The sequence below is a fragment of the Dreissena polymorpha genome, chromosome 1 (assembly GCF_020536995.1).
Source record: "Dreissena polymorpha isolate Duluth1 chromosome 1, UMN_Dpol_1.0, whole genome shotgun sequence".
Classification (NCBI taxonomy): Eukaryota; Metazoa; Mollusca; class Bivalvia; order Myida; family Dreissenidae; genus Dreissena; species Dreissena polymorpha.
The window spans coordinates 149,899,614-149,918,076 of NC_068355.1; the positions used below are offsets into that span (position 1 = coordinate 149,899,614).

General features: G+C 35.6%; 1 protein-coding gene across 3 annotated transcripts in view; it reads left to right on the forward strand.

Moving 5' to 3' along the window:
• LOC127855146 (protein retinal degeneration B-like) overlaps window positions 1-18,463 on the forward strand; it is a 71,450-nt gene that overhangs the window by 13,034 nt on the left and 39,953 nt on the right. Inside the window, exons 5-8 of one of the 3 annotated variants that reach the window (XM_052390552.1) lie at window positions 260-658; window positions 4,515-4,607; window positions 6,206-6,241; window positions 7,843-7,911. In XM_052390552.1, coding sequence (XP_052246512.1) covers window positions 260-658; window positions 4,515-4,607; window positions 6,206-6,241; window positions 7,843-7,911 — 597 coding nt within the window. The remainder of the gene's footprint in view (window positions 1-259; window positions 659-4,514; window positions 4,608-6,205; window positions 6,242-7,842; window positions 7,912-18,463) is intronic. The other 2 variants (XM_052390559.1, XM_052390567.1) reach the window with 2 other exon arrangements.

The following is an 18,463-nucleotide window of genomic DNA, read 5'->3' on the forward strand; positions in this document are numbered from 1 at the left end:
ACTGGTTCTAGGCCCAGGAAACAGTCTTGAGAGCGTTTCAATAAGCCTATGGCTTTCGATGCAAATGAGCTTAAATAAATATGTTTAAACTAAACTTAAACTAATTGAGTGCATGGAAAACAAAATAAAGCATTAATTAGCCAGGTAAGATTGCTTATTACTTTCAACATAAAGGGGAAGGGGGCAACTTCATAAGGGTTTAGGTGCAATTATTATGGAATATCCAATATTTCTATCACCCCTGGCTGCCTACTTACAGGTCTGCGGAAGACCATGTTGCGTGCCCATAGGCAGGCCTGGTGCTGGCAGGACGAGTACTATGGTCTCAAACTGGAGGACATACGGAGGCTCGAACTTGAGACTCAGCTAGCATTACAGGAGAAAATGGCTGGAATCAACGACAATGATGAATTTATTGACCCGACAAAACAAGATCATAAGACTAGTGATCATACAAAGAGTGTCAATATAACGAGTGTGCAAGAGGACAATGCCAATGCTGTTGTCTCACCTACTGTGTCAGTGCCCGTGTCTAAACAGTTTGATCATGTAAAATCACAGACACTCTCAGGCAGACAGAGCCCTTCTCCGTCGCAGGCTACTATACATTCAAGCAAATCCAAAACGAAACAAATGTCAAGGTCCAAGTCATCTCTAGGTATGGTTTGATTTGTGTTGTACTCTTAAATGTCTTGTACTTTCTTGAAATTCATATTTATCTATAATTTTTTTAACATTTCTGCAATGTTCACAGTATGAAACTTTTTATATGTTACTGGCATTTCATGCACTTATAGCAAAAATATGAGTCAGACATGGTGATTGCTCTGCCAGAACTATTTGATTGTATATATTTTACTAAACTGCAAAATGTTTTAGTGCAAAGGTGTTATGACAAAAAAGTTATATTACAAAATATCAAGGTATGAATTATTATATAAATACCGTAATAACTATAAGTTTTCGGACACTCTAAGTTTTCGGACACCCTCCTTTGTAGCAAAAATAATTATTTTTCGTGACTCCTAAGTTTTCAGACATACAGGTTTTTTGTCCATAATGTCTCTTAATTTACAGACAGTATATTTTACCATGTTTTTCTACAGACTTCGGCCCTGTTTTTCGCTTATCTTGTGTCACTTCAATCATGGATTTTTACAAAGGGATTAAGGTCATAAAACCTTGCAGATTCATGCCTGAGGGCAATGGAGCATTACATTCGCGTAATTGGTTAAATAACCATGTATACTGGTAAAAAATTATGGATATGCCAAACAGCATTTGAAACAGTGTCGACCAATTAAGGAAGTAGGATGTTTTCTCATTTTACGTTTTTGTTCTATAACATTTCGGGCAACAGTTAGCAAAGCTGTGAAGTTGTTTTTATTTTTTCAAGCAGAAAACGAAGAGTTAATCACAAGATTACTGTCACTCTGTCATTTGGTCCCAAAACTTTAACCTTGGTCATAACTTTTGCATTATTGAAGATAGCAACTTGATGTTTGGCATGCATGTGTATCTTGTGCAGCTGCACGTTTTTAGTGGTGAAAGGTCAAGGTCATCCTTCAAGGTCAAAGGTCAAATATATGGCTTCAAAGTGGCGCATTAGGGGGCATTGTGTTTCTGACAAACACATCTCTTGTTGTCTCTAAATTTTCTGACACATGTAATTTAATTTTTTTTTTTTAAGTGTCTGAAAACATAGAGTAATTACGGTACATGTGTTTGATGTTGAATAGAGGTTCCAGCGAGTCAGTCTGATTGCGTAAGAGATGGTATGTAGCAGGTTGCACTGCACTGAGTCTGTGTGGTCATTAACAGTTCCATATAGTATTCTAACACAGATATGGTCACTAATAAGTTGTGCTGTAACTCATAGAGTATGATGTTTTGCTGTCAAAATAAGTTTTAAGCTAGGTTGGCGCTAAGGAAAAAAAATTACTAGCCAAATGTAGGGGGTGCGTTTCGGGGCTATTTCCTGAGCAAAATTAAGCCTTTTTTCTGAAATTAGCCCTTACTTTGCTTGAAGTTTTTTTCTTTCCTGGTAAGCCACTTGCTGACATTTTGCAACCGATTTTTTTGTTTACAATTTTTGCGACGGTGGCGTCGTGAAAATGATACATTAACACCGTTAAACAGTTTTCGGTACATGTGTATTTAGGTTAGAAACCACTTAAACAGCCCGCCCGTCTCAGCAATAATTATGCAACATTTTATGAAATCCAAACATTACTTTTTTCTTTTGTTTTTTTTTGTTTTGAAGAAATGCGTGAGAAATTACTAAGTCAGCGTGAGACCGCCATTTAATGCCAGAAAAACCGTGAGGTCACGGCGAAACCGTGAGACTTGACAGGTATTATTTCATAACTGACTTGGGCAAGCATCCGATGTCGTTAATTGGGGATATGTAGGGTTGCATCTAGAAAAACGTAGATAGGAGTTCTGGCCCCCTAACTTTCAGGAAAAGGGGGGCTTGATCCCCTCTTACATTTAAAAGAGGGGGACTCAAAGAAAAGATTAATTAAACCCACACAAATCTCTTTTAAGAACCAACATTGTATTAACTAGGAATATGTTCAACGTATGTTCATGTTGAAACTATCCTTAACTTGTCATTTCATAAAAATTGAAGAAATAAATTCAAAAATATAGTTAACTGTAGAACTTTGAAACTGTTTTAAACTGTTTATATACATTGGGTAGATAAAACGTTTCCGATTCTACATTCGCGTCTGCACTATTTGAGACAAATTCTGATCGCAAACCTAACATATGGTCATTTCCTGAAATAACATTATTCTGTCCGCTTTCTTTTCTAAAGAATTGTGTTAATTTTTGTTGCTTCGACTTTCCTTTTTCGTTCCAAGCATCCATTTATAAGTTATCACGTAAATCGCAGAGTAACCCAAATGTTCGAAAAGTCTGGTTGCAGTGTTAAGCGTGACAAATTAAGACATAAGCCATGTGGATTATCAACCTAGGTAGTTGTCATTATCCCCTTGGGCCTTTCCGGTAAGGGTGTTATCTGCGTAATCTTATCGATGTTTCTGGCGATTTATACTGCCTGAAAACAGGCAGTTAGATTGTGCATTTCAAAAGCATAGGGTCTATTATTTTTCAATCGCCAATTTCATGAAAACCTTTTTTTCAATCGCCAGCTAGGAATTGTAATCGCAAATGGCGATTTTTGCGATCGGTAACGCTAACGTAGTTTTAAGGCATTTTTTCAATGCAGAGAGTTCTGGTTATACATCCTCATGATCCTGTTAAATATTTAAAGGGTGTAGACTGGAATCACCATTGGCGTTCCTTCTGTTTGTCCATAGACTTTAACTTGTTTAAGGTCATTCTCCTTTGTATTCAATGTAGAACATTCAAACTTGCAGGCATTTCAAGATGATTTGCTTGTTTTTCATCCTATGCTAAAAATACAAAAGTTATGCCTCTTTTTAAACTTAATGCCTTCTTTTATATCATGCTATATATTACAACATGCTGATTTTGGGGGTTATTCTTTGTCACTATTTTGAAAAGTTCTAGTAATAAGACTGGGCTGATATTGATGTGTGCTTTTAGTTGGCGACATCAAACTAAGGCTGTTATGGTTTTATGCTGGTTGCAAAAAACATTTTCACATTGCTTCTGATGAGGAAAGGGTTAACCAACCTTCATGAAACTTTGGACATTGCTAGCTTGCATAGACACCTAGGTTTGGATTGCATTTTGAGTCACTTTGTCAAAGTGGCTTTTGCTTAAACTAAAAGAATTATTTCAATAACTTAAGTTTTAATGGAGTTATTGTGCTAAATTTTTGAAATGCCATTAAATTGTGCGTCTGTATAACATTTAACTTTCCTTTAAATGTTATACTGGGCTGGGCCACACAACCTGTTTTCTTTTCTAACTTTGATTTCTTAGTTCTCATACAAATAACAATTAAATGAATGTTATATTTAGACATTGTCACATTATATATAAACACATGTTTAAAGGCTTAATAGTTTGAATGTAAGTGATGTAGGAAAATTGTTGTTCACAAGTAGTAAGGTGCTGAACAGCCTTGAATGTTGTTTTTGTCCTGTTTGTTTGTTGGTTTGTTTGTTTGCTTTAACATTTGCCATAACTTTTGCAATATTGAAGATAGCAACTTCATATTTGGCATGCATGTGTATCTCATGGAGCTGCACATTTTGAGTGGTGAAAGGTCAAGGTCATCCTTAAAGGTCAAATATTCGGGGGGGGGGGACTTAGTGTTTCACAAACATGTCTTGTTTGCTTTGAAAAACATAATAGTATTTAATGCAATACACTAACTGAACTGGCTTGGTCATGGAATTATTCTTGGAGCGTGCATGCTTGTACAGATAGTGATACACTGCTTTGATTAACTTGGTCTCCCCAGGAAAGATGATAGTAACTTAAGTGACTGATGGATAGGATAACAAAGAAAGAAAATTGAACAAAGAAAAACAAAATAATAATGATCACATGTCAAGTGCTGTTCTGGTCTGCAGATTCCAGTCATGTGTCTGATTGGCGGTTCCAGTCTCTAGAGCAGTTACAAGAGTCCAGCTCTGATGAAGACGATGAATTCTTCGACGCAGAAGGTATTGTCTTGTCTTCAATAATCTGAAATTTCATATTCACAAGCTTGTAAGCGTCATAAGATGATAACAATTATTGTTTAATTGTGTATTACTCAAATCACTTATGAAAACAGGAACATGTTCAGCAAATTGTTTACCCAGTTTTGTATTAGGTGGATCCTATCTACCAGTGAATTTCTTGTTTATCCTTTTATGTTCAACAAAGGATAGTAGACAGGCCTGTATGATTTCAGTGAGTCTGAAACCTATTCAAAAGACTAAGACAACACATTTCCCACTTGTGTCGGGAAGCATTCAGACACTTTTCAAACCTCATGGTTTATTTGCGCAACCAACACTTCACATCCTCTTGTTTACTTGTAGGAAAGATGCCGTTTATGCCACACTGTGCACTTTGCCTTTGCTTGTATAGTGCTTTAAACTAATTGTTTTGACTATTTATGCCCCCCTTCGAAGAAGAGGGGGTATATTGTTTTGCACATGTCCGTCCATCCGTCTGTCCGTCCACCAGATGGTTTCCGGATGATAACTCAAGAACTCTTAGGCCTAGGATCATGAAACTTCATAGGTACATTGATCATGACTTGCAGATGACCCCTATTGATTTTCAGGTCACTAGGTCAAAGGTCAAGGTCACAGTGACTCGAAATATTAAAATGGTTTCCGGATGATAACTCAAGAATGCTTAGGCCTAGGATCATGAAACTTCATAGGTACATTGATCATGACTTGCAGATGACCCCTATTGATTTTCAGGTCACTAGGTCAAAGGTCAAGGTCACAGTGACTCGAAATAGTAAAATGGTTTCTGGATGATAACTCAAGAATGCTTAGGCCTAGGATCATGAAACTTCATAGGAACATTGATCATTACTGGCAGATGACCCCTATTGATTTTCAGGTCACTAGGTCAAAGGCCAAGGTCACAGTGACTTGAAACAGTAAAATGGTTTGCGGATGATAACTCAAGAATGCTTACGCTTAGGATCATGAAACTTTATAGGCACATTGATCATGACTTGCAGATGACCCCTATTGATTTTCAGGTCACTAGGTCAAGGTCACAGTGATTTAAATAGTAAAATGGTTTCCGGATGATAACTCAAGAATGCTTACACCTAGGATCACGAAACTTCATAGGTACATGGATCATGACTGGCAGATGACCCCTATTATTTTCAGTTCACTAGGTCAAAGGTCAAGGTCACAGTGACAAAAACATATTCACACAATTACTGCCACTACAACTGACAGCCCATATGGGGGGCATGCATGTTTTACAAACAGCCCTTGTTGACAATCACTGTTTGACAGATTACAACTTTTTCAACTTTTTTGTATTGAGTTCTTATACATTTAATGATGTATGGTTATTGACTTATTGGCAAAATATTAAGTCATGTAACACATAATAACCTTGTTTTGAGGGTCTTAAAAGTCTTTCAGAACATTTACCTTATGATTTTGATTATGAAACTGGATTATGTTTATATCAAAATCTCTTTATGCATGCTAAGGTGTTATATGACTAAAAAGTTATATAACAAAATATCAAGGTATGAATTATTATTTAAATACATGCATTTGGTGTTGAATAGAGTTTCCAGTGAGTCAGTCTGATTGCGTAAGAGATGGTATGTAGCAGGTTGCACTGCACTGAGTCTGTGTGGTCATTAACAGTTCCATATAGTATTCTAACACAGTTATGGTAACTGATATGTTGTGCTGTAACTGATAGAGTGTGATGTTTTGCTGTCAAGATAAGTTTCAAGGCAGAGAGTTCTGGTTATACACCCTGTTAAATATTAAAGGGGTGTGGACTGGAATAACCATTGGCATTCCTTCTGTTTGTCCATAGACTCAAACTTGTTTAAGGTCATTCTCCTTTGTATTCAACATACAACATTCAAACTTGCAGGCAGTTCCAGATGATTGCTTGTTTTGAATCCTACGTTAACAAATACAAAAGTTATGCCTCTTTTTTAACAAAAGCATTCTTTAATATCATGCTATATATTACAAGATGCTGGTTCGAGGGTTATTCTTTGTCACTATTTTGAAAAGTTCTAGTAATGTGACTGGGCTGACATTGATGTGAGCTTTTGGTTGGCGGCATCAGACTGAAGTTCCAATGACTTAAATAAGTTTGGAGTGACCAATCTTGATGAAACTTTGCATGTTGCTAGCTTGCATAAACACCTAGGTTTAGATTGCATTTTGAGTCTCTTGTGTCAAAGTGGCTATTAAGTTTGATGACAATTTACATACTGAATTCCAATAATATTGTTTGGTCATTCAGCACCAATGATTTTCGTGATAGTTATTGACATTAAAATAATTTGTTTCTTCTTGCGATCTCTGGACACTTATGAGCCAAGTTTGGAAACTTACATGCAGCATAGGCTTGATATTAAGATATTGTCACATTATTCCACTCCAATATCTGGTCAGTGTTATTACTGGGGTCTGTTGGTTGCTTAGAGAGTTATTATTTGAGTTATTTTGTGTTCTCAGGCTGTCAATTAACCTGTAAAGTGATAAGTTCATCATTGAGGAGCTTCGTACTTTCACTGAAATTCTTGTATTTCATTGAACTACATGTATTACATCATTACAGTATAGTCTAATATGAGTGTCAAATATACTAAATTATGAAAAAAGCAATGAATATAGTGCAAACATGTACAACAAAAATGAAGTAAAATGAGAGACTAAGTAAAAAAAAACACCATAAAAAGTAATCAGCGCAAAAAATCACCCTCATGAGGGATGTGGGTGGCTTTCCCTGGCAGCAAGAGAGGGCCCTGATCCTTAGGAATAGGACTTTTATCTCTGATTTTTTAGATATTGTGTAACCAATCCCCAAGTCATTTGTTCATGCAGCCATGTTTATTTTTACCTTTTCTTAATAATATTCATTTTTCGGTAAATTTTGTGTAATTGTTTAAATTAAAATTTGTATTTATATTTATATGTTTGATTGTTTGTTTATTTTCTTTGTTGTGTTTATTTTTGTGATTACCTTTTTTAAGTTATTAAAGGTTAATATATATATTATATTATACAAGATAATGAAATGTCTTCGGACATTTGATAAACAAATAAATCTGTCAGAAATTTTGAGTAATCTAATGAAATGTAAGTACTTTTTTACAAAAAAAATGAATTGGTTAACCTTTAACAACATTTTACTGCATGTTGTGTTGTTTGATGCATTGTGTGACCATTTATCCAGGCATTTTTGGGGATGTGTGCAGCTCTGATTTGGAAATGTCAGATTCAGAGTCAGACCAAAATGTATTGTGTAAGTACCCCACCCATTGTTATTGTTTATTGTTTAACCCTATCATATCTACTTAGTAGTACTAGTGGTGCTATTGTTTATGGCTCAACCCTATCATTTCTACTAGTGGTGCTAGTATTCCAGTTTTACTTGTTCCTCTCTGTTTTATACTACCCAAACAAGAATTCTTTAAAATGTAAGTTCAGTAATATGGCTTTTTGTTGTTATTATAAGCGTTGATTAGTATTTTTCTGTGTTTCATTGGTCTATGAACCATCTGGAAAATAACACCTGATTTAGGCATGATCACTGTAAAGGTTTATAATGCAAATAAGGTGTTATTTTCTCAACAGTGCTAAACGATGAAATGCAGAAAGTGCTTGTCGATTCTTAAATATGTTATTCCTTATGATATAAAATTATGTGAGTGCAAAACTACTTGAGGTATGCCCCTTACTTTTCAACTAACAGTTCCTGTAATATGATTGTTGGTCATTTGAACATTTCATTACTCACAATTTAGAGTGTGTTGATGGAAGACATTTAAATCTATTATTTATAACACAATAACGTATTAAGGGAACACCTGCAGCAGGTAGCGTTCAGGAAAGTGGCAGTTTCCAAGAAAATGGCGGCAGCAATCAAAACTATGTCTGCTCATAGTTTAAAAATGTGAAATCAAATCATCATGAAAGTTGGTGATATTGTTTGATAGTCATTATTTTGTGGCCAATGTGGATAACCAGCTAGATTAAGCACATCAAAATTATGGTCCTTGAATTATTATGCCCCCCCCTTGGAAGAAGAGGGGGTATATTGTTTTGCTGGATGTTGGTAGGTCTGTCGGTAGACCAGTTTGTTTCAAATTTATAACTCATCAATTATCGACTGATTGGCTTGATACTTCACATGTGCTTTGGCCTTGGACAGTAGATGACCCCTATTGAAATTGGGGTCTCTAGGTCAAAGGTCAAGGTCACAGGCACAATAAGTGTGAAAATAAATTGTTTCCGATCAAGAACTCCTCAACAAATTGACCGATTTGCTTTATATTGCAGATGTGCATTGACCTTGGACAGTAGATGACCCCAATTTAAATCGGTGTCAGTTGGTCAAAGGTTAAGGTCACTGTCACAATAAATGTGAAAATCGTTTCCAATCAATTACTCACCAACGAATCAACTAATTGGCTTGATACTTCCCATGTGCATTGGCCTTGGACAGTAGATGACCCCTATTGAGATTGGGGTCACTAGGTCAAAGGTTAAGGTCACTGTCACAATAAGTGTGAAAATCATTTTACGATCAATAACTTGACAACAAGTTATAGGATTGACTTGATACTTCACATGTGCATTGCTTGGACAGTAGATAACCCCTATTTAAATTGGGGTCACTAGTTCAAAGCCCTGTTTGGGGGGCATATGTCTCCGACCGAGGAACTCTTGTTAAAAATTGGCAAAATAAACTCTCTCGGCTCTTTAACTTAAATTTTTTAATCTTGTCATCTCAAACTTGAAGCTATTTAACCAGATGTCTCAAATATTTTTTGTGCCGTCTTTTCGAAAACAAAACGTCATTACAGTACTTAAGGAAATATGTAAACTTAAAGAAGAATATGCATGTGAATTGTGCCCGCCTTAGTAAAGACCACTTATATAGTTATTAATCTGTTTCCGTCAGTTTGTACTTGTTGATAAGTTCCCAACCATTGCACTCAGCCCACACTCTCAAGTGCCCACTTGTAACTATGTGTAAAGGGTTCAAACTTATTGCAACTATAAAGTTAAATGATTTAAATATTTGGATCTTATTTAATATGATGTGAATATTACTAAAACGTATATAGTAATGTTACTTGTTAACATTTTGTGAAGCCCTTTTGACACTAGAATAATTGTGGCTAAACTTGTCCAAATTTATAAAATCTTCATTATTCCTTGTAAAGAATGAACTCCTTCTGACATTTAAGCTTGAAGAATCTCTGCAGTCCAAATTTATAAAATCTTTATTATTCCTTGTAAAGAATGAACTCCGTCTGACATTTTAGCTGGAAGAATCTCTGCAGTCCAAATTTATAAAATCTTTATTATTCCTTGTAAAGAATGAACGCCTTCTGACATTTAAGCTGGAAGAATCTCTGCAGTCCAAATTTATAAAATCTTTATTATTCCTTGTAAAGAATGAACTCCTTCTGACATTTAAGCTGGAAGAATCTCTGCAGTCCAAATTTATAAAATCTTTATTATTCCTTGTAAAGAATGAACTCCTTCTGACATTTAAGCTGGGAGAATCTCTGCAGTCCAAATTTATAAAATCTTTATTATTCCTTGTAAAGAATGAACTCCTTCTGACATTTAAGCTGGAAGAATCTCTGCAGTCCAAATTTATAAAATCTGTATTATTCCTTGTAAAGAATGAACTCCTTCTGACATTTAAGCTGGAAGAATCTCTGCAGTCCAAATTTATAAAATCTTTATTATTCCTTGTAAAGAATGAACTCCTTCTGACATTTAAGCTGGGAGAATCTCTGCAGTCCAAATTTATAAAATCTTTATTATTCCTTGTAAAGAATGAACTCCTTCTGACATTTAAGCTGGAAGAATCTCTGCAGTCCAAATTTATAAAATCTTTATTATTCCTTGTAAAGAATGAACTCCTTCTGACATTTAAGCTTGAAGAATCTCTGCAGTCCAAATTTATAAAATCTTTATTATTCCTTGTAAAGAATGAACTCCTTTTGACATTTAAGCTGGGAGAATCTCTGCAGTCCAAATTTATAAAATCTTTATTATTCCTTGTAAAGAATGAACTCCTTCTGACATTCACCGTAGGTTTCCACGTATAGCGCGCAGTTTTTTACCTCCAAAAATCAAATTAAAAAGTTGATGCGCGTTATACATTGATACAACGCTATCCTGGCTGCTAAATTGGTAAAAATATGTTGTGTAATCGTAAATAATCAAAATGGCCGCCATGTTTTTTTTCCAGAAAACCACCACCCTATAATCTTACTGACTGAGGGGCCATTGTCGAAACAACCATAAGTCGCTACTGGTAGGTATGAACGCTGTAGAAGAAGTTTTGTCAAAATAAATTTGTTTGAATAAACTTGCGGACATTTCTTTGTTTGTGTTTTAACACTTCCTTTTCGATAAATTCCGATGGGGATTGTTGTCGAGAGCAGGCAAAGGTAGGTGCGAACGAGGTCTTTTTACGGGTAACGGTAGGTGTGAAAGGGGATCATTTTGCACTTCGTAATTGGCAGATGATATTGAGTAATATGTGCCACGACTTGTGACAATATGCAATTGCATTTTGTGTGTATAAATATTCAACGTTCAACTGTGGTGTTTCAAACTATCGTTAGCAATCGCCTGAACTACAACACAGAGAGATATTGACATCGTCCTTCGCCCGCATACCTCAACAATTGTATCCCTGTCTTCTATGCGTAATTCAAATTTACCGGTAATGCCCACGCTTTCCCCGAGGAAAAATCACACGATGTACACTAATTCTTATTTTCTCACGTGGACTGTTAATCTTTTGCAAGAAAATTATAAAATTGTCAGAAAAGTATAGTGCTATGCAACCCCTGCTCCTAATCATAATGACGCTTCCTATTTTGAATGCTTAATTAAGCTTTCCAATGCCCCGGATTATTGGACTGTGTAATAGTAAAATGGCGGCCATTTTCGGTCCGATTTGGTGGTTTTATTGTCTTGAAATATTTTTTTCTCCATTTTTGCATTTAAAAAACAGCCTGCGCGCTATACAAGGGTGCGCGCTATACATGGAAACCTACGGTAAGCTGGAAGAATCTCTGCAGTCCAAATTTATAAAATCTTTATTATTTCTTGTGAGGAATGAACTCCTTCTGACATTTAAGCTGGAAGAATCTCTGCAGTCCAATTTATAAAATCTTTATTATTCCTTGTAAAGAACGAACTCCTTCTGACATTTAAGCTGGGAGAATCTCTGCAGTCCAAATTTATAAAATCTTTATTATTCATTGTAAAGAATGAACTCCTTCTGACATTTAAGCTTGAAGAATCTCTTCAGGAACTTATATGAGCCGCGCTCTGCGAAAAGGGAGTTTATGCATGTTCGTAAAGTGGCATCCTAGATTAGCCTGTGCAGTCTGAACAGGCTAATCCAGGACAACACTTTCCGCCTTAACTAGATTTTTGGTAAGAAGAGACATTCTTGAAGCGAAAAATATCATAAAAGCGGAAAGTGTCTTCCCTAATAAGCCTGTGGATACTTCACAGGCTTATCTGGGAGGACAATTAAGGTACATGTATTAAATCCCCTTTTTACATAGCATGACTCATATTTATCTAGGTATAAGTAGGTAGAAAAAATCAGGAAATGATGCCTTTTAATGCATTCCCATTCATCACGATGTAGACTATCAGTGGTGGACTTGTGTAGCTAAAATCATGACTGTTTGACTTGTGTTTAAACTAGTTGACTCAAAAATTCTGTGGGGGGGAAAATCAAGCTTGAAACAAGACACGGGCCTCTTGGCCTCAATTAATCAAACACGTAAAGATGTTAATACCCAGTTGAGTTTCTGCTCTCATTTGGTGCGTCTGCTCAGATTGACCATAACCTTAATATAACTTCTGTAAATCTACGAATATAATACGCACTTTTTTACCTGCCGATTTTTTCTTCAAGTAGGGGGTGCGTATAATATACGAGTTTAGAGCAGAACAAAAATTTTCCTGTGCAAATTTTCAACTTAATCGCTGTTATTCGCTTCGCGACAGCCATTTTGAACTACACCATTACATCAAAGGGGTGCAACAGGGCTTGCGCTGTCGTTCGCCATTTGATTCATTTGCGAAAATATTGAGAATTTGGCTCAATAAAAATCTTATTTGTGAAAATGCGAAAATCTAGTAAAATTTCATTGAAAACATCCGCCACTTATATTGGACTGGTTTTCTATATTTGTCTCTTTGTTTTAATGAAAGTGTTCGCAATTCGAACAGTAAACGAAACCCGGTCTGTACCCGATTATGAGACATCGCTTGACCTTATTGTTATTGAAGTGCGCATGGTAGCTTGCCAATCAACATTGAGCTCGCTTACACATGAAATGACGTTGTCAAATGAAACGTGAGAACGGGAGGGGCTATCGGATAATATTGGGTCATTCATGCGCAGACACTGTATACTTTGAATACAGAGTTAATATCGTCATCTGCCTACAAAATAGCGACTGGACGCTAAGTCGTATAAAGAGATTAGCAAATGCAAAAACACAACTGACAATACCCGTAAATAAATATTTCTTAGCTGACCACTATTTATCTTTCTACCGCATATTTACCATATCTGAAGTAAAGAGTGGTAATTAAATAATTAGTTTTATGATGCTAAAAGAGTCTATTACACCTGTCTGCTGATTGCCGAATTAAATTGAAAGGTATTAAAGAGATCATGAAAAGCACGAGCGGTTTAATTGTATTTTAAGTTATATTAAAGTATCAAGTTTGTAACACTTCGGAAAAGTAATTCATCTAGACAACTATAAAAACGGAAGTAACCATTTTGTCTTCTTATTACTTTATTATTATTATAATTATTATCGTCCCGAATATTGTCAAATTGAATTAAATGTGAAAACAAAAAACAGTGTCTCTGCTTCTTTCTGATGTAATTATGACTGCTTGACCCAGATGTCAGCAAGGGGCCCGTGTGTTATCGGTAACAAACAATGGTAATATAAACAATAGACAGAGCTATTTATTATGCAACTGTCATAACAACAGCAATATAACACATCCCGATCAATATACCAGGGTATTACTGTGAAACAGATAGTTGACAACACCAAATTGATTTGCTATTTTCACAACACAAAAATATATTGACACATTTTTTCGGAAATGGCTGATTTCGGAGACTGATTTTTTTAGTGCGTATTTTACTCAGATTTTTTACTGATAAATTTTGACCAAACTCACGGGTGCTTATTATGCACGAGGGCGTATTATATTCATGGATTTACGGTAATTCCTTTTTTAGCTCGACTATTATATATAAAATATATATAGTGGAGCTATCCTACTCACCCCGGCGTCGGTGTTAGCATCTGTGTTAGCGTTAGCGTGCAAATGTTAAAGTTTTCGTACTACCCCAAATATTTTCATTGTGCCTTAACATATTGCTTTCATATTTTGCATTCTTGTTTACCAACAGCTACCCAACCTATAAACAAGAGCAGACAACTCTATCAAGCATTTTGTTATAATTATGGCCCCTTTTCCACTTACAATATGCAGCAAATGTTAAAGTTTGCGTACTATCCCAACTATTTTCAATGTCCCTTTACATATTGCTTTCATATTTTGCATACTTGTTAACCATCATGACTCCAACCTATAAACAAGAGCAGACAACTCTATCAAGCATTTTGTCATAATTATGGCCCCTTTTCCACTTACAATATGTAGCAAATGTTAAAGTTTGCGTACTACCCAAACTATTTTCAATGTCCCTTGACATATTGCTTTCATATTTTGCATACTTGTTAACCATCATGACCCCAACATATAAACAAGAGCAGACAACTGTATCAAGCATTTTGACAGAATTATTGCCCCTTTTATACTTAGAATATGCATATTATTGATAAATCTATGTTAAAGTTTGCGTACTACCCCAAATATTTCCCATATCCTTTGACATATTGGTTATATATGTTGCATACTTGTTTACCAACATGATATTCAGTACGCATAATATGTCATGAATGAGAAAACTGGTATGTGGAAGCTCAACAGCCCATTTTTGTCCTGGAACTGTATTCACAAAACATTCTAACATTTAAAAAAAAACAAGTGCAGACCGCTGTATCAAGCATTTTGACATAATTATGGCCCCTTTTACACTTAGATAAATGAACATTTTGCTTAAATTGCCATAACTTCTTTATTTATGATCACATTTTATTATTACTTTGACAAAACAACACTTACCTGAATACCTCAATGGATTCCACCCAAACAATACCCCACGCCCCTACCCAGAATCCCTTTCCCCCCCCCAACCCACCCCCTTTTTTTTTAATCATCTAATAAATTACCACACCCCACATTATACCAACCTCTCACCTTCCTACCCCCCCTACCCCCCCCCAATTTATTTTTTATTTTTTTTAAAACATCATCTTATAAATTACCACACCCCACATTATACCCCCCTCTCACCCCCCTACCCCCCCTCCCCCAAAAATTTTTTTTTTTTATTTTCCTTTTTTATTTTTGAAAGATCGTCTAATAAATTATTGAATATGAACAATTTCCCCATGATGGCTTACGTTATACTGTCAAGCACTCGAATAGTCAAGCGCGCTGTCCTCTGACAGCTCTTGTATTGCAATGTGATATTATCAAGGTCATATAGCTTTGCTTTTGCTTTATTAAATTACTAACATGTTATTTTCAAAGTTTTTTCCACCAAGAGTCTATTTTTGCAGAGCATTTCCTTCGCTTCTGTATGGTGAAGATTTTAGAATGCAATAAAAGCTGTTTTTATACTGTAATTATTTGAATTGATTTCCGAAATAAGCAATTTGTGTTATAATAAATGTAACATTAAAGGGGGGTATACTAGTATCACAATGGATTTCTGTCTTTATATTTGCCTATCCGTCTGTCCATAGACACACTTTTGTCAGGCCGTAATAATCAAATGTCTGCAACTCTGGGGTCAAACTTTCCACACCCAGGGGTACAAATAGTTAAAGTAGCATTGTATACCAAATACCTTTAAAAAATTTCATCTGACAACAACGAGGCCCAAAGGTCTTTGTTTGTAAAATTGAATTGTAGTGACAGTTTTGAAATGGCCTGTTTTGGGGGGGGTTGCCCCCATTTGAAGAAGAGGGGGTAAATCATTTTGCTGGATGTCAGTAAGTTGATATGTCGGTAGATCAGTTCTTTTCCGATCAATAACTTGTGAACGGATTGACCAATTGGCTTGATTCTACCCATATGCATTGGCCTTTGCCAGTATGTGACCTCTATTGAAATTGGTGTCACTAGGTCAAATGTAAAGGTCACTGTCACACTAAGAGTGAACATTGGTTTCCGATCAATAACTTGTGAACAGAGGGACTGATTAGCTTGATACTTCCCATGTGCATTGGTGTTGGAAGTAGACGGCCCCTATTGAAATTGGGGTCACTAGGTCAAAGGTCACTGTCATAGTAAGGGTTTAATCTTTTACGATCAATACTCGTTAACTGATTCACCGATTAGCTTGATAATTCCCATATGCATCGGCTTTGAACAGTAAATGACCCCTATTGAAATTGGGGTCACTATAGGTCAAAGGTCAAAGCCACTGTCACAATAAGTCAATCTTTGATGACAAATTAAATGGAAATCAATGTAACACTTAATGTCACAGTGATCTTGACCAACAACGATAATTCAATTTTATTTGATCAACGTGACATCACTAGTTATAATACTATAATATTCTCAATCCATTTATTAAAAGAATGATTTAACAGAAGTGCAATATTCTGTGTCAACTAAAATCTTATTTAAGTGGCTAAGTCACACTTATATGATAAGATTAACTCTTATGGTCAGTTTTGTTGCAAAAAATCCTGTGCCAAGGCCCTGTTGGGGGGGGGGGGGCATATGTCTCCAATTGCTGAGTTCTTATTAAGGTCAGTCTTTTTCCTATATATCATGTTGGTACCAGAAAACGACACCGTTTTCAATGCAACCATTGTTACCAATATCACAATCGTTTGCCTCAACAATTGAGTAGGGCTCTAATCAGTGCTTGTTATTCAACAAGGGAAGTAACCGCAGCAAGCTTTGCAATCTCTTACACGACGGTTACATTACATTCACCTCTGTGATGGGCTCAGAACGGACTATTTTTATGAAAGCGTCTCGTTCATGTCATGATCATTCCAAGCGCTCATCATGGAGGTTACAGTATTCTTAACAATCTCTTGCACGACGGTTACATTACATTCACTGCATTAAAGAAAACCATCTCATACCATAATATCTTATATCAGCCTTAATTATTATAAAATTGATATGGTTTTATGATGTTAACAAACCTACATACATACATACATATGTCGAAGCAATGCCTAACGACACTCAATAAAAGTTATGTTCAATTGTTTACATTTGTGAAGTGCGTGGAATGATTCCATCTGCGTAAATGGGCAATAAAATAGTTCCGAAGAGCTGCATTTAAACTCGCAAGTTTTTGCAAGATGTATCGTAAATTTAAAATTCCTATTTCAATATTTTACGCCTCTGATCTTAAAAAATCCAAATCAAATATAATTTGAATGCGTTTTTTCGGTTTTGCCCAGTTTCTGGGCAATATGGCATGCTGAGCCTTTCGCAGAGGTGTATGTGAGAGCAAGGAAAGACAACCCTGCGTGGAGATTGCAAGCTTTGATGTCAGTATTGATTAATTTGGGTTTTCCAAATACCTTGTTGAGTTTGAGAAAGGGAACCTAATAAAAATGTAAAAAGATTTGCGCAAATCATGAGTTACAATTTCAGGTCAGGTTTCAAAGCCCCACCCCGCAAAAAAATAACAAAACTGCTGTTTAGAAGTATGGCCCTTGAAAAAGCTAAGGTTTTAATAATACTGATACTCATCCATTGACAGAAAGATGAATTTATTAAATGCCAGTCCAGCATACTGTTTAGATGTTGATTATAACACTGTTTGTTCAGTGTCCCAAATAAGACAGTAAAAGCTGTTACTCTAAACTCTTTCAGAGCTGGAACTGAATTTTTAAGGCCTTTGCAAACAGTTTGGATCCAGATGAGACGCCACAGAACATGGTGTCTCATCAGGATCCAAACTGTTTGCTATTCTGATAGTATTCTTTGAAAAAGAAATCAAAGAAAATGCTAATTTTAGAAATTCAGCAGCGACATTTTAGTAGACGACAAATTTCCCAGCATGCAAAGGGTTAAGCACGGCTTCAGTTGAAAGAGTGTTTAGTTTGATGAACTGATTGTGTAGCTGTTAATAGGAACAGGCTTTTGCATGAATCGCTCACAAATGTTATTATATTAATTTGTAGCTATAGAGATAAATCACTGGGTGGTCAGATAATCAGATTGTCAAGATTATTTACATTTTCAAGACCATTGCAGCCTAGGGAAATAAACATGTACATTGTTATTGAATAATGCTACATGTATAATAAACTAGATGTTTTAGTTTATTAAATGCAATCTGTACATGCTTTATGAAGTTTTCAGCACACCTAATAAATTACCCTATTCGGATGAAAATGAAGCAAATTATTCCACTTTGACTCTAATGGTACCACTATTATCCGAAAGTAGCGAGGAAAAATGCTGTAGATTTAAGCGCTTTTATTAACACTTTGACATTTTCTTATTTAGAGGCTTGAACATGTTAGACAATATATGGATCTTTTCACAGTGAAAGATTGCAAATGAAAAAATGAAAATTATGTTCCTTTTGTAGTATTTTTATGAATAGTACAATAAATAGTTGCATAATGGTTTGGATAGCAAATTAATAATAA